Source organism: Protopterus annectens, chromosome 8.part0 (assembly GCF_019279795.1).
Source record: "Protopterus annectens isolate FY-2018-M chromosome 8.part0, PAN1.0, whole genome shotgun sequence".
Lineage (NCBI taxonomy): Eukaryota > Metazoa > Chordata > Ceratodontiformes > Protopteridae > Protopterus > Protopterus annectens.
In genome coordinates, this window is record NC_056741.1 from 617,832,503 (window position 1) to 617,849,551 (window position 17,049).

Sequence of the window (17,049 nt, forward strand, 5' to 3'; positions counted from 1 at the left end):
TTTGTTTTACTTGGTTAAATTATAATTTTCTGGGAAACAATTTGTGCTTACTACTACATGCTCCTATTAATGAAGGCACTGATGCAGATAAATCATTTTATCTACAAACTGGTCTCACAGTATATGTACAGGTTACCTTATCAACTATCATGGAATATTCTGGAACAGAGTTGAGGCATCTTTGGTAAATTCTTCCAGCAGAACCCAGCAATGAAGTCTTACAGAAAGTCAAGAATTGTACTGAGTTCATAATTTTCATTTTCTGTTGTGGGATTACAACTCACAGTTTAATTCTTTATGAGGTAAGTGAAGTGTGCAACCTAATGGATTATATAGACTGCTAACAAGGAATACAAGAACAAGGAAATAAACATTTTCACTGCAAACAGTAATCCACATAAACTGTGCCAGAAAAGTAGGTCAGGATTAAGGATTAAAGGACGTCACTAATCTGGCAAAGAAATACCCATTTCAGCTCTCTCAGATGCATGCCATTACACTTATGGGAAATATTTTTGTATTAATTATTGTGACAAGACAGAATACGCTGGAGACATGGAGTAAAATTATGCTTGTCTTGTTCTTAAGCAGACAGTTTTACATAACCCCTCTACCATGTTCACACACACACACACACACACACACACACACACACACACGTATATTGCATATATATATATATATATATATATATATATATATATATATATATATATATACACATATATACATACATACATACATACATAGACACACACACATACACTCCCACCACCCAACCCCATCAGTAGGTGGCACACAAAGTGAGGTAACAGTAGCTGAATATTCCTTAAAAACATTTCATCAAATCAACCATTTTCTTAAATAACGTTTTATCTGCCTCCTCAGGCCATAAATGCTATTTTGTCAAAGTAAGAATAAAAAAGTTCACACTATCAAAAAATACCAGCTAAACCTTTTCCTAAACCTGCCGCCTCCCCTGCTGTCTGCAGTATTAGATTTTGCACGATGCCCCATCCCTGAGGTGTTGAAAGATAGGCTTCACTGTATTCGGTGTCAAAAAAGGAAAAAAAAAGTTAAACAGCTTTATCATGTAGTATATAAAACAAGCTTTAACACTGCTCAGTGGTACTCTCCTTTATCTATTCATAGACTTGTAGAACTCATCTATGTTTGTTTTTTCAGTACGTTTTCCAAGCCACCACTTCACATGTAACTACAGGCCTTCCACAGATCTGCAGCTTCAAGGGCATCAATGGAAAATCTGTTCATTTTAGTAGTCTCTTAAAATCTCTCTCTCTTTTTTTAATGTACCATGCTGTAGCTCTCTTTTTCATCTTCTAAACATTACCCAGTCATTCTGCACAGCAAGAATAGTGCTAAGAATTTAACCATGGATGCTGAAGGCACTGTGCAGCTGTGGCTCGCTTCTCAGGAATAAATTCCAGCATTGGTAAAAGAAAGTCTGTGAATTGAGCTGCTTGCTCCAAAGACCATTCATATTTTTCCACTAGCACATCATACAGGCCCCAGTGCTTCAGGTTCTTGATATGCCTCAGCTCTCCTGTGGAAAAATAAAGAAAAAAAATATTAACTTCCTTGCTGTCAAAGTTGTCAGTAAGACAAAGTAATAACATTTTTCTTCCACTATCTGATAAACTAAACTGTGAAATAGATTTTTGATACATTAAAACAGTTATGAGACTTGATTACTCACCATACACAAAACAGACACCTACTCAACATATCTGATCTGGGAGAGGACCTGCAGCTCATCGTTAGAATTTTTCTTGTGTTATCCACAGATTTCGAGCTAGCATGGATGATTGTGATGCAAAGACAGGCACTTCTACACTCCCAAGTTTACCCCACCATTGTATCCACTAAATACAAGACATGAACAAACAAGAATGCAAAATAATTTACTTGCAACTTATAGGAGAATCCATTATTCGCTGCTAGATGAAAAAGCTATCCAAACAGAGGCACAGTGGGAGGGTAATAAGCACATACTATACAAGGACCTCTCACTAAGTAACTGACACAGTCAGTACATATCAGTCTTCAAAGGCCTTCTGCAATAGATAACTCTCAGAATACATTCAAAAGGCAAGAGCTCTGAAGGCTGTGTTAAGAAGCACTGAGATGCCAAAGAAGGCCTGTCCCCTGGTATCAGTGTCCAAGCAACAGAGTTTGGTGAATATGTAACCGATTGAAAAAGGGGCCATGATACAGTAAGTAACAGACACACTCTTGAAACAGGTACCGATAGCAGTCATTCCTCTTGTGGAGTGGTGCTGGTAGCATCATTTTCCAGTGTTATTCTAAGCCACCTAGGAGAAAAAAGACAAAGTAGCTTGTAAACCACTTGGACAAGGTTTACTTAACATCTTCATGCGGTTCTTATCTGAGAGGGGGCATACAAATAGCAAGTCTGTTTTGAAAACTCTAGCACTTTCTTTATACAGCACCAACATTGATGGGTGGAGTGACTCAAGTCCACAATCACTGTTTCACATACTTATCACTACAACGTAAGGTGACTTAATATTAATTTTAATTTGTCCCAGATGCTATTCACTTTGGAGTAATGGCAGTAAGGGAAAAAGAAGTTATGTACTTACCATAACTCTCTATCTGTGTTGTCCGTTTTCATTCTTCCTCAACTGATGGGTTCAGATCCGATCCCCTGGATCAGACTCGGGCATTGCTAAAGCTTGTGGCAACCGGGATCTCTCAAACTTCTCCCTTACCCATAATGCACCAACCCCAATTACTTCAGATCTTGTTTGCTGACTTTAGTAGAAAAGGCATATTCATATTCAGAAATGGAAAGGGCTACACCTGGAGCCAAATATAAAGGACAGAAATGTCCTGTAACCAGTCATTCTTCCAGAAGTTTCAAGGATGGGGGTTGGTGGGAGGGGAGTTGAAGAATGAAAATGGACAACACAGATGGAAAGTTACGGTGAGTACATAATTTCTTTACCTAATGTTATCAATTTTCATTCTATCCTCAACTGATGGGATAGAGTTCCCAGCTACCTGAAATCCAGGGTGGACAAGGAAGGGTATTCCTGAGAATCACAAGCCAAATGATGCTTTAGCTCTGGAGACCAGATCCAGTTTGTAATGAGTAACAAAGGTATGGGGAACAGCCCAGGTTGCTGCTCCGCACATATCATCGGTGGACATTCTGGATTGAAACACTGAGGAAGTAGCCATGGATCTAGTTGAATGGACTTGTAACAGTTTTGGTACAGTAATGTCCAACTTGTTATAAAGAAATGAAATACAGTCAGCCACTGAGATAAAGTGACTTTGGCAACTGTTTTTCCCAATTTTACTTCTCCAAATGAAACAAACAATTGGTCAGATCTTCTGATGCCTTTTGCTCTATGTAGGTAGAAACATAATTGTCTATAGACATCCAATAAATGTATTATCTATTCACCTTTGTTAGTACATTTAGGAAAGAATACTGGCAAATCAATGGATTGACTGATATTAGATTCTGACATCACCTAAGGAAGAAAGGAAGCATTAGTCCATAGTGTAACTCTATCCGTGTGAAAAATTAAGTATGGTGGTTTAGAGGACAAGGCTTGAATCTCAGAAATTCATCTGGCAGAGGTAGTAGCCACTATAAAAAATTGTCTTCCAGGAAAGATTTTTAAGGTCACATGTAGCTGCTGGTTCAAAGGGAGATTTAGTAAGAAGAGCTTGCAGTACCAGATTCAGGTCCCATGGAGGAGGAGGAGGATCTTTAAAAGGGGGTCTTAGAAGAAGAGTGCCTTTCAAGAAGGCTTTGCTTAATTTGTGAGAGGCAGCAGAGGAACCATCAAAACCAATGGGAAAATTTGATATGGCCGCTAACTGAACTTTAACGGTTGACGAACTAGCTCCTTTTTTTAAAAAGATGGTACAAAAATTCAATAATGCTATGTATGGGGCTGAAAAAGGGTTCAGTATTATTTAGGTGAGCCCAGTGAACAAACCTCTTCCATTTGCTGGAATAGAGCTTTCTGATAAAAGGCTTATGGAAGATAAAGTATTTGGCGAACAGATGAAGACAGCATAGGTCGTCTGGCTATTAATGGAACTGGAGAAGCCAGGCAGTCAGTCAGCCTGAGGTTGGTTATGTTTGGATGAATTATGCCTATTGAGTGAGACAGCAGGTCTGGAGTCAGATCCAGAATTCAAAGTTCATGAAGCAAGTCATTCCAAAGGAAGGTGAACCAAATTTGTCGAGGCCAGTAAGGTGCAATGAGGATGACTTTGCTCTTCAACATGGCAGCTTTCTGAAGAAATATCAAGATTGGCAGTATGGGTGGAAAAGTGTAGAGTAGACCAGGGAGCCAATTGTGAAGCAGAGCATTCCTTGGTGATTCCTCCTGTGGGGGGATTAGGGCAAAGTAGCTGCTGCATTTGCTGTTTAGAGAGGAGGCAGAAAGATCGCAACAAGGCTAGCCCCAGTGATGGAAAATTATTTCTGTGACATTCTTGTTGCGGGACCATTCATGAGGTAGAAGAATGCACCTGCTCAGTTTGTCTGCTGTCACACTGAATTTCCCCAGAATATGCATTGCTATGAGAAAGTGGTTGGGTGACATCACCCATTGCCACACTCTGAGAGCTTCTCAGCACAAGGGGTAAGATCTGGTCCCCTCCTTGCTTGTTGATGTACCAAAGTACTGACAAATTGTCTGTTTGAACTGCAATTGTCTCCAATGGGAGACGATTCTGGAAGGCCTGCAATGCTAAAAGCACTGCTCTCATCTCTAGGACACTGATGTGGATGTTAGCTTGTTTGGGGGACCAAGTGCCTTGGACTGCTCCCCCCAGAAAATTCTCACCCTCACCCTACTTGGGAAACATCTGTGGTCACTACGGCCTTGGGCTGAGGGGGGAATAAATGGACGGCCTTGTAGAACCTGATCTGATCGAATCCACCACCTGAGATCTGTGTTGCATGTCTGAGTGATTTGTATGTGACAAGACATGGGTTGATAAAAATACTGACCCCTGCATGGCTAGCATTCACTGAAGAATTATCATGTAAAATCTGGCTAAAGGTACGAATGTTACTGCTGCTGCCATGGAACCCAGACCTTGAAGGACCAGGTGGGCTGAAATCTTGGTGCTGCAGATTATCTTTCTGACCTGTGACTGTATGGTCTGATCTCTTGAGGCTGCAGTGAAGCTGTGGTTGACTTTATGTTGAGTATCACTCCTATGATTTCTAGACTCCGAGATGGTTTTAGCTGAGACTTTTTGAGTTTATGGTTGCCCCAACAAGACCACAAGTCTGGAGAACCTGATTATCTCTTGCCCTTATCAGTTGATGCCTGGTCGGAGCGGAAATGAGCCAGTCGTCTAGATATGGAAATACCTGGAATCCTTGCAGTCTTTATATGATAGTACACATCCTGAAGGTCTACTGAACACATCTAGTCGTCTTTGCCCATGGTAGAATGGACTGAACCATCACCATCCAAAACTTAATTCGTTGAACTGACTTGTTTAAATTGGTGAGATCCAAAATTGGTCTCCAGTACCCTGTTTTCTTTGGCACTAAAAATAACCTGGAGTAAATTCCAGATTCTATCTGGCCTGGTGGGACCTCTTGGATGACTCTTTTTTTTCTAGCAGTGTTTGAATTGCTATTTACCACTGACTGGGTGGAACATTGGGATTTTTTCTTGAGTTTGGAGGAGGAAGGGAAAAAGGAATTATATAATCTCTGGAAATAATCCTTTGCACCCAAGTATCTTTTATCAAGTCTAGCCAGGCTCTCTGGTGCAGGGCTAAACATCCCGACAGTCTCCAGAGGAGGGCAATCGGGCCTCCTTTCGGATGTGCTGGTGGCATCTGTCAAAGAAGGATACTCTGGACCCCTGGTTTTGTGGGCCACCTCTGCTGCATGGGCACAGTCATTAGGGTGTTTCAAAAAACTGTTTTTCTCTAATCATTTTGCATATGTTTCTAAAATCTGAGGTTTGGTGAGTTGTGTATGTATGCAAAAAACTGAATTGTCTGACTTCATTAAGTGACAGCTCACAGCATGTAAAAAAAAAAAAAAAAAAAAAAAAAAAAAATCACAGTTTCCAGTACCGCTAATTGCATTCCAGTGTTGTATTTATCTATCTCCAGTCAGTTTTACTTGAGTTTCCATAATCTTCTGCAACCTACTTTAGTCATTTAAAGCCTTGTGCACTATTTAATTCTATTTTCATTGTTCAAAATTCTATGCTGTTTCCTGTTTACATTATGAAGAATGAAACACTGTATTTAATTACTTTTTAATGATTAATCAATTCATATAGTTTTTGCACGTGTGGCTGGCAGTGTTAATGTTAACTGACAGAACCCAGTCCCCCTAATGGTGAACCATGAGCTCAGTGAGAAAATCAACCATAGCTTCTACTGATGTCTGGCTTGTTGGCCAGCAGTTAACAGTCCTTAATATCTCAACTTGCTCAAATCAGCTTCCAACCAAGTGTCACGTTTTACGCAGACTGTTCTATGATCTTAAAACCAACAAGTTAACTCTTTCAGCGAGTTGTTCAAATGCTGTTGATGAAGTTCTGCAGTTATGGCAGTTTGCTAGCACACCTACAACGCAGAAGCCGAATGCAGTGGCAAAACTCAAAAGTCTGTATGAGAAACATTCTAGAATCAGGAAGAATAAGAAGCACCAGTCAAATACACAGTCTCAGTCAGAAACAGATTTTAGCAATGCACTTTTGAAGCTTTTTGACATGGGGCATGCGGATGCAGAATTACTGACAAAAGACTCAAGAACACTGGGATTTTCTACAAGATCAACGTAGAGACAGAAAAATGATAATTGGTGGAGAGGACATTGAATTCAAAAAAACGAATGGACAAAGGAAAAATGACTACAGGAAGAAATGAAATGCAAAGATAAAGAACAGCTGAAAGTAACAGTTAGAGAAGCTGGAGAGCTGACAGAGGCAGAAGGCAGTAGTGAACATGAAAATGATGATGAAGATGATGCAGCAGCAAACATGTCAAAATACCACCAGAATTTAGTAACTGGTAGACAAGCCTGTCAAAGAAGTGAGCACAGTAGATACAGGATCGCCTGAATCGGTATCCAAAAAACGACGACTGGTGGATGATCCTCATTTTGTTGCCAGCTTGGACCGCACAAGAATAAGTTCTCATCAAGCGATGCATATTGCTGCACCAGCGCTCCAAGTGGCTGACATAAATGATCTGGTCATGTCCACAAGTTCAATACACAGAGCAAGGCAAGCTGCACGACAATCCATTGTGAGAAAATAAAGAAGCAGTTTCAACCATCAGCACCCCTTGTAGCACATTTTGATGGGAAGCTGTTACCTCAAGGTGATGGAAAATTTGCTGATTAACACGCCCATTTGCTGTTACAGGTCGAAATACTGAAAAACTGCTGGACATGCACCAACTTCTATCAAGCATTGGTGAGCTGATGGGACAAGCAGTGGTACAGATATTGCATAGCTGGCCAGGAGTTCCAGAATGGCTAGCTGGTTTGTGCTTTGATACTATCAGTGCCAATACTAATGTGCACACAGGTGCCATCACAGTGATTCAGCGAGCATTTGAGAAACGACTCTTGTTTTTACCATGCAGAAATCACATTTTAGAAATTATTTCTACGGCAGTGTTTGACATGTTCTTCCCATCTTCAGGACCACAAATAGCAGTTTTTAGAAGATTTAAAGAATACTGGAAACTTCTTGAATGGATATGCACCACTAGTTAAGGAAACTGGAGGTAATGGATGCTTGTTAGACTGTGAGAAACACTGGTTGGCTGAGAAGCGAAGTGAGGTTGTTGCACTACTGCGAGACAAGCTGACATGTGAAACACAGCCTCGTGATGACTACCTTGAATTTCTCAAGCTGTCACTGCTCGTCCTCGATGACAAACCACAAGGTGAAACATTTGCTTTCAGTCCACCTGGTGCATACCATTGTGCCAGGTGGATGGCAAAAGGCATATACTGTCTTAAAATCTACTCCTTCCTGGAGCAGTTTAGATTAACTGCACATGAAATTCAGGCTCTTCACCAAATCTGGCTCTTCACAGTGACAGTGTACGTTAAGGCATGGTTTTCAGCTACTGACACTTGCAATGCTCCACTCAATGATCTTTGACTGTTGCAGACATTGGAGTCGTTTACAGCCATAGACAACCAGATGGTTCAAGCTGCTTTGCGAAAGCTCAAGGGACACCTTTGGTATTTGAGCGAAGATCTCATAGCACTGTCCTTGTTCTCAGATAGAGTGTGGAATGAAGAGAAACAGCACATTATTGAAGCCTTGAAAAAAGCCACCCAGTAAGGAAGATCTAAGAATAGTCAATGCAAAAGCTGTTGCCAGTTTCCAGGGCATGACCTTATCTGACTTCACAAAAGAACAAATCAATTAATCTGTTCGCTGCTGTCAACATAAACCCATCTTTCCTAACAGCTGATCATGTAGCATGGATTGACATGCCTGACTTTATCATTGCAAAACAAACTGTTACAGCTTTGCGAGTTAATGAATGTGCCGAATGAGAAGTCAAATTAACAACTGACTTCTGTCAAGTGCTGACTCACAAGGAACAGCGAAAGCTGGTATATCAGATCGTTGAACACCATTGACAGAAAGTTACAGAACCACTAAAAAGACACTATAGCACTATAAATGAATGATGTAAACTTGAGCTTACTACCTATGAATGTTGTTAATTTTTACTAGGCTTATTTTTTCCTAAACTGTTTGACATTTGTGTTGCTCAGAATTACAGACAGACATTTCAGGTGCAGCATGAAACTGATATTTGCCATTTGTGTACTGATTTGTGAATATATTTCATTCATATTGTCTCAATTTGGAAAAAAAAATGTAAAAATCTCAGAATTAAAGTGCACTGAGCTGTCACTTAACTTAAGAGTTTAAGGCTTTAGATTTTACATGCTTCTTTGTCCTAACAATCCTCACAAAATCAGGGGGCATGCGAACGGAAAATAATAAAAAAAATGTTTTTGCATATATACATGAAACACCCTAGTCGTCATCCATTAGAGTTCCCTCCTCTGCCTCTGGGGAAACCTCCTCCACATGTGTCTTGGAATGGACCCTGAGACTTCTTTAACCACATTTTTCAACCACCCCATTGATTCCTGGAAAAGGAGCCAGCAATCCTCAGATCTGAGCCAGATGGCTCCAGGCAGCTAGGATCCATAGACTTTGAGACCACTGAAGGAGTCAGAGGAGGAGTTTGTAGTGGGGATGCAACAGAAAAACAGATGATCTGACCCAGAGGGGTGGGAACTGAGGGGATACCCATCTGACCCTGCATTGAGAGTATCTTTCTCACCATTCTTTTAGCATCTTCCTCTGTGAGATTTCTGGAAGAACGAGTGGAAAACATCAGAGACCTGGGTCTGTCCAGAAATGGGGAAGGTACCCTGGAGGCAAGGGTGCCTGCAGGCAGGTGCAAGGGGGTGCACTTGCACCCCCTTGGAATCGGCTGACTAGTTAATCGTATAATTTTAAAAAAAGTTTTTTTTTTGGACGCTTTCTTCTTTAAGAAGAAAGAAGTCCAGTCACGGGCGTGCTGACATCATCGTGCAGTGCACATATTTTCAAGTTTGTGAGCGGGAACTGACACGGACGGTTTCGGGTTCGCAAGCGGGAACTGAGACGGACTTCACTGAAGACGGAGGTGGGACACGGATGGTTTTGGGTTTCGGGTTCGCAAGCGCGATGGACAGATACTTAGAAGCGAGCGGAAACTGACGGAAGATGGGACACTTTCAGAGTGAGTATTCGGACGGAAGAGAGAGTGTGTGTGTGTGTGCAAAATGCCCCAGGTGCTACATGGACCCTGTACCTTGGGCCCAAGTGGCAAGAGCCTGAATTCCCTACCCACCACCATTTGTAAAAATGTTGCAGGTTTTTCCCTCATACTTTTTCTGTTCCTCATAAAATCTGTGGTTTCTGTATTTGTGTCCTTGCAAAGCCAGTGGTAGCATTGTTGCCGGACGGCTACATGTTCATGTTGCAGGTTTTTCCCTCATACTTTTTCTGTTCCTCATAAAATCTGTGGTTTCTGTATTTGTGTCCTTGCAAAGCCAGTGGTAGCATTGTTGCCTGACAGCTACATGTTCTCTGGTTTGATTCTTGGCTGGGGTGCCTTACCTTCTGTGTGGAATCTGTATCCCCTCCCTGTTTTTGTTTCCTCCCATCTTACAAAAACATGCGTCTGTCTGGAGTGTTTCTCCCTGGGCCTCTGCTAAAAATTTGCATTTTTTCCAAGTTAGACTTTCCTGGTTAACAAATGTTAAAAAATTACACTCATTTGAATATCAGACTTCATATTCTTCAGAAAGTGCATGGTAGCATGGTAACAAAAGCTTTTATATTTTCTAAGTGTACAAGATGGATATTTGAAATGTATCCCTATCTTTGGGACTGTATTCCCCCCCATTATTGGTTCATCCTGGTTTTGTGCTAAGGTTGAGAGCTATGGTAAGAACTGAATTCACTGAATATGTTTGGGGGCTATATTCCCCCATTACTGGCTTTGTCCGGGTGTTTTTTGCTAAGAGGTTGAGAGCTATGGTGAGAACTGAATTCACTGAATGTTTGGGGGCTGTATTCACCCATTATTGGCTTTGTTCAGGTATTTTGTGCTAAGAGGTTGACAGCTGTGCTATGGTGAGAACTGAATTCACTAAATGGTAGCCATTTAAGTTTCAGTCTTCCTCTTTCACAAAACAGCTGATTTGGGGTAGTGGTATGTTGCTCTGACTGTTTTGCACAGGGTCCCCTGGGTTCAAGACGTGGCAGTGAAATGTATGGTGGTAATGCAGCATTTTATTCTAGCAACTTTCCAACATTATACAAGCAATGTTTAAAATGTGCCCCTGGTTTTTGCCCCCCCCCCCCCAATAAATTTTGGCTTTTTCCAGATTTCTTGTGCTGCAAAGTTCAGAGATACAACTGAGTGTCGAGTAGATTTTACAAGGAGCCGAGAGCTGCAGGGGAGCAAACGTTTAGTGCTGCTTATGTTTAGTCTTCCTGCATTGTTAATAGCACAACAGATAGTGTACTTGCTTTTGATGCTGAAGGCTGTGGGTTCTACTCCCACAGTAGGTAGATGCATTGCTGATACTGTACTGTGTTGTAAAGGGGGTGGATGCTGCAGTCCTTTTGGCAAAGACACCTAGTAACTATGAACCTGTTATCAGTTTGCTATCCATTCCCTATTGCGTTATTACTAGCTTATCATTTTTTTATTGCATGCAACAAAGGCAATTTATTCTTCAAGGGTAACAGGCACTTTATTTGTAGATTAAACAATGACATATAAAGTTGTTTGCTAGCAGCAACCTCTTAATTAGTTACAAATTTCTTTACTGTAGATTTTACTACTTCAGAGATTGTGCATATTTTTTACTGATACTGGTGGACTGTAGAAGGTTGAGTAGACTTTTTATGATGGAAATGTTCTGAATTGGGCAGGTTTGTCATTGGTGTATGCATTGTTTCATTGTTTACTGGAAAAATGTTCAAAACAATAAATTTAAAATGCCCTCTAACAACTGTACTGTATTGTACAAGGAATATAATGTAATACAGTCAGGAAGGTGTATCAAAGAGCATGTGTATGTTATGTTCGAGGGGCCTATGATTTTTTTTTTTTTTTTTTTTTTTTAGGGGCCTATGATTTTGAAGACAGCCCAGAGTTAATATTTATCTGCCACTGGCAAAATGTATTTTCTTTGAATGTGGGTTTCAATGCATGTGAGTTTCATGGGCAAAGAAGTTTTAATGTTGAGTCTATTTTCATTGTGAGACTGCATTGCTTTGTTTAACAGATATGTATTAGGGTTTGTGCTGTAAAATGCAAAATAAAACTTTCAAATGAAATCTAAATCATCGCAGAAGTAAAGCAGTATGCACATTACAGTGTTTATGGTAAATGGGGCAAAATAACCAAGGAATGGGACATTGGAATGGCTGCAGGGGGAGGCTCTATTTGACCATGATTTTGTGAGGGGGGGGTAGCAAACTCAGACAGCCCCGGTTGAACTATTCCTCTCAGTTGTCCATATCTTTGCAGAATTAATAGATATTTGCTTCTTATTTTTGGTTTGCTCCTCATAAAATTTGTGGTTTTCTAGCAAATCATTTAGGAATGAAGTCACTAAATGACAGACATTGAGTTTCAGACGTCATAACCTTCAGAAAAATGCATGCTAATGCAAGACTGTCTTAAGTTTATACAAGAGCAATTTTTTGTAGTGTTTGTATGTTCCCCCAATATATTTGGCCTTGTCCAGATTTCCTGTATTAAGAGGTTGAGAAGAACGTGCAAATCACTTTGTAGATTAGGAATATCCAAACCTCTCAATTGTCCCCAATTTTGGCTCAAAATGTTGCTCCCCCCTAATAATCCCTCCTCCAAAATGGCAATTTTGGAAGAAAATGTGGAGGGTTTACAATTGTATATAACTGTAATGATCAGAGTTATAGATTACTTTTATTTCAGAAATGCATGTAGATACTCTTAATTTGTTAGCTGCTCAAGTTAATGTTAATATTAAAAAGGTGTCCCTTTTTTGACAGGTTCCCAGCTGTATTCTGTGGCAACTTTATATTTTTGCATCACATTTTGGTCCGCTTTTCATAAAATTGTGGTTTTCTAGCAAATTAGTGGCAAGTCGTTAAAGACTGAAGTTAGAAAATAATGGCAGACATTTGAGTTTCAGATTTTATACCCTTCAGAAAATTCGTACTAATGCAAGATCTACTACTGTTCTATTATCTAAGTTAATAAGAGCAATATTTAAAAATTGGCCTTATTTTTGGGCCTGTGTCCCACTTCTAGTTCTATGTATGGCTTTGCCCAGATTTCTTGCTCTGAGGTTGAGAGGTATGAGTGTCAGAGCCATCACTGTCAGCCAGAGACATTTCAAATTATGACATATTTATTGCACCCCACCCCCCATTGTAGTGGCTCTGGATGTGTCCAAGGAAGGCAAGGAGCAGCTATGCAGTGTAAGTGTGCAGAGTATTCCCCCATCCAAGGTAGATAACAAATACGACCGTGGCTTTTCATCTGTCCTTGATTTTGCAGAATGTTCTGGTTTTCTATCAGATTTTTATACTGTTGATTTATGCTTCTTATTATTCAGGAACTGCATGTGGTCACAGTGCCCTGTTGCTCTGTTTAAGTAGCCATGGTTTAATGAACATCAGGTAAGCTTGTCGGAGATTGTAAGATGCAAGTAAGCTTTAGTAAGCATACTGTTAAAGAATTACCAGCATTGAAAGCCTTTTCGTTGTTGCCATGCACAGAATAGTTACATAACTAGATAATGTATAAGCCTTGGGTACTGAAATGCATATGACAGTATTTGTAATAAAAGGACAGGATTACAGTATTTTCAGAAGCTCATTACATTTTATTGGAGACCAGTGTCTTATAGCAGTGTCTGTGTGTTAGTACACTTGTAGTTGGGTGGCTTTAATGGTATATGGTAAATAAGCATTGCTACCTTACTTAAAAGCCAAGCCCTGCAACAACTAGGTAAGCTCCACACTGAAGTCAAAACACAATAGCTCTGTTGGGTAAATGTTCTCTGTAGTAATCAAAAAAGGCAAATGTTTGAAATAACTACAGCTTATGTGCAAACACAATAGGTAGTGATGACACAATGCTCTGCTAAAAATGCTTTAATGCCCCACATTGCTGAGATGCAGATCAGTTATCACTGGCTACCAGGATTTCACCCACTTCAGATAAAGCACGGTGCCGTTCAGTGCAACCCTCCTAGAACTAATTCAAGTCTTACCAGAATTATTTGGTGTGTATGTGTGTAAGAGGGAGGTAGCATACCCCTCAGCTTTCCAGGTTTTTGCAGAATGTCCAGATTTTTGCCCCATATTCCTCCTAAAAAGGATTTAAGTTGCTAAATAATGAGACATTTCAGTTTTAGACGTCATATCATTTAGAAAAATGCATATTAACACAAATCCTGTTACTCTTGCAATTTTCTAAGTTTATGAGAGCCATATTTATAATCTGTCCCTATTTATTTTAGGCTTTGTCCAGATTTCTTGCACTAAGGTTGAGGCCTTGAGGGAATGTTTCTGTGAGAGAGAGAGAGAGAGAGAGAGTGAGACAGTGAAATGCCCAAGTTAGAGTTAGCGGGTGGAATTTATTTTCAAGTGCATTTTCAAGGAACTGTGGGTTTTTAGGGAAGCGAAGTTTACTGCTGCTCATGCCAAGTCTATTTACAATGTGCAACTGTTTTGTTTAGCAAATGGTATCTCTATTGTGGTATAAAGTTTTAAAGCTATGTTAGTAGCACCACAAGTAGAATACTTACATCTTAATGTAGAGGCTTGAGGTTCTATTCCTACAGCATGTACATTTGTATGCTGCAGTCCTGAGGATGTCCTCCTTTGGATGAGATGCCTAATAACTATGAACCTGTTTTTCAGCTTGCCATCCATTTTCTAATGCAATATACCAGCTTACCATTTTTTTAATTTAACACAGGCAATTTATTCTTTGACGGCGGCAGGCACTCAATTTGTAGATGAAACACTGAAATATACAGTTGTTTTCTAGCAACAACCTCTTCATTAGTTTCAGATATCTTTATTGTGTAATTATTCAGATTACTTTTACTTCAGCAGAGATTGTGTGTATTGACTGATATTGGTGGATTGTAATGAGTGGCCTTTTATGGTTGAAATGTTCTGAATTGGGCAGTTTGTCATTATTATTTTGTATGTTTTGTTTCATTGCTTACTGGAAAAATGTTAAAAACTATAAATTTAAAACACACTCAAACAAGTGTTGCTGTATGATACAAGGGATATAATTCAATTATATATTATAATTAATACAATCAGGTAAATTAAATAACTTTTGCATGGCCCTAACAGTGTGCAAGGAGCCTATTGCTTGAAAACAGTTCAAATGTAAATAACCTGTCACTGGCCAGATGCATTTTCTTTGAATGTGGGTTTCAATGCTGTTTGACTTGGATAGTGTCGGATCTGAGAAGGACGGATCAGATAATTTTGGTCTCCTCTGATCCAAAGGAGTTGGATCAGACATTTTTGGTTTCTTTGGATCCAAGGGTGAAGTCTGATCTTTGTGAGACCTCTTCTTTGAGGACCACAAAGCAGAGAAGGAAGAAGAAGGCAGCCAAGATGAAGATTTTGTCTTTGTCTTGGTTTTCAGAGATTTCTCTCCAGATACAGCCCCTCCAAAAGGTGGAGGCAAAAAAACTTTCAGAAGTGTTCAACTAATGCCCTTGGGTTAAACCCATGGCAAACAGAGCAATCTTCCTGTAAATGAAGTGGTCCTAAGCAACATATACATAAAGTGTGGGCATCTAATGGAGCTTATGCCCACATTTAGTACATTTCTCAAAGCCTGCTGGAGTTTTATCCGCCATATTATCACACCAACAAAAATCAAGAAAGAGAACAAATTTTACAATTTCTACTACTTTTTTTACTCTCTTTTTTTTTAAACAGAAATAGGTAAAGAGTAAAGAACTACTACCAACAATGATACTGTAGAAACTACATAAAATGTAGTACTAAGGAAAGACACTGGCAATAGTATCAAGAAGTATGTGAGCACAAGAAAAGGAAGGAAAATAAGAAATTTAGCACATGACACGTCAAAAAGGGGTACAATAGGTAAAGGAAAAACAATCTAAATAGACAAGGGAGAATTAAGTAAATAAGTGAAATTTTTATAAACTTATCTAAATATCGCTTGAGAATGTTGGAAACCATGACTTTTACTGAAAAGCAGCAAACGAGATCTGAGGTAATTGAGGTTGATACATTCTAGGTAAGGGAGAAGCTCGAAAGATTTGGTTGCCACAAGCTTTAGCAAAGGCCGACTCAGATCTGAGGGATCGGATCCGAACACATCAGCTGAGGACAGAATGAAAATTGACAACATCAGATCTAGGAGTTTCATTGTATATGTGTTGTTTCAGACTGCAGGTGCAGTGGAGTTGCACTGTCTTCTGCAGTTAAAACCTGGAGATGAGGAGCAGGAACAGTTTCTTTTTATCTTGGTATTTGCCCTTTATCCACAGGTGTATGGTGACAGAGTTGGAATATTTAAGGGAGGTGGTCTTGCTTACCATATAATTCCTTTGAGTTTTGACAGAAATTAAGTGGCAGTGTAGTTTGCTTACTAAACCTTTTTCAATTTACTGTAACAGGATGTGACGACTTGGCCTTCATCCACTTGTCAAAGCTCTAGTTACTGGTGCGGGTCCCTATCAGTTGATTGAGTTTTCAGAAACTCAAAATTCAAATGGTCGAGACTATATGATCGTGTTTTTGAAAACTTGAAGCCTCTGAATGGAGATCGCAGTACAGTGTGGATCGGGAAATTTATGCTTTTCCTCAATGTAGTGCGATCTCAGAGTTGGTATATTTATTTAATTTGCAGGGCATATGGGGTGTGTAGCCCCCCCACATGGGGAGTGCAGGGGGGGCTTGCCCCCATGCAAAAATGTAAAAAAAGGTAGTTTTTTCTCTCTCTTGATGATCGAATTTTCGGAAACTTAATCATACGGTCTCGACTGTATGAATTTCAAGTTTCTGAAAACTTGGTCATCTGACATAGACCCATTGGTGCCCATCAAAGGCATGAAGTGCATTCTCTTCTCCCTCTTGTATTCTGCTCTTGGAAAAAAAATTGTTAGATGAATGGACCACTTTAATTACAATTCTGAGACCAGTTTTGGGAAGAAACTTCAGTTACTACTGAGGGACACTCGCTCTTTGTGAAAGCATAACACAGCTCCCTTGCAAACAAGTGCCTGCAACTCAGAGATCCCATGGGCAGAGGTGATGGCCAAAAAGAACAATTTCTTCCAAGGAATAAACGCTTCAGAAACACTGAACCAGACAGTTCAAATGGTGATTGGGTATGCATATAAATCAAACATTTCAAAAGCCAACAAGAAGATGCAGAACCATTTTAAAGCAA

General features: G+C 39.8%; 1 protein-coding gene across 1 annotated transcript in view; it reads right to left on the reverse strand.

Moving 5' to 3' along the window:
- Positions 1 to 1,072: 1,072 nt before the first annotated feature.
- Positions 1,073 to 17,049, reverse strand: part of SRPK3 (SRSF protein kinase 3) — a 2,415,720-nt gene continuing 2,399,743 nt past the window's right edge. The window contains exon 16 of the mRNA XM_044080110.1: positions 1,073 to 1,564. Within this exon, the coding sequence (XP_043936045.1) occupies positions 1,380 to 1,564 (185 nt within the window). The 3' untranslated portion in view covers positions 1,073 to 1,379. The remainder of the gene's footprint in view (positions 1,565 to 17,049) is intronic.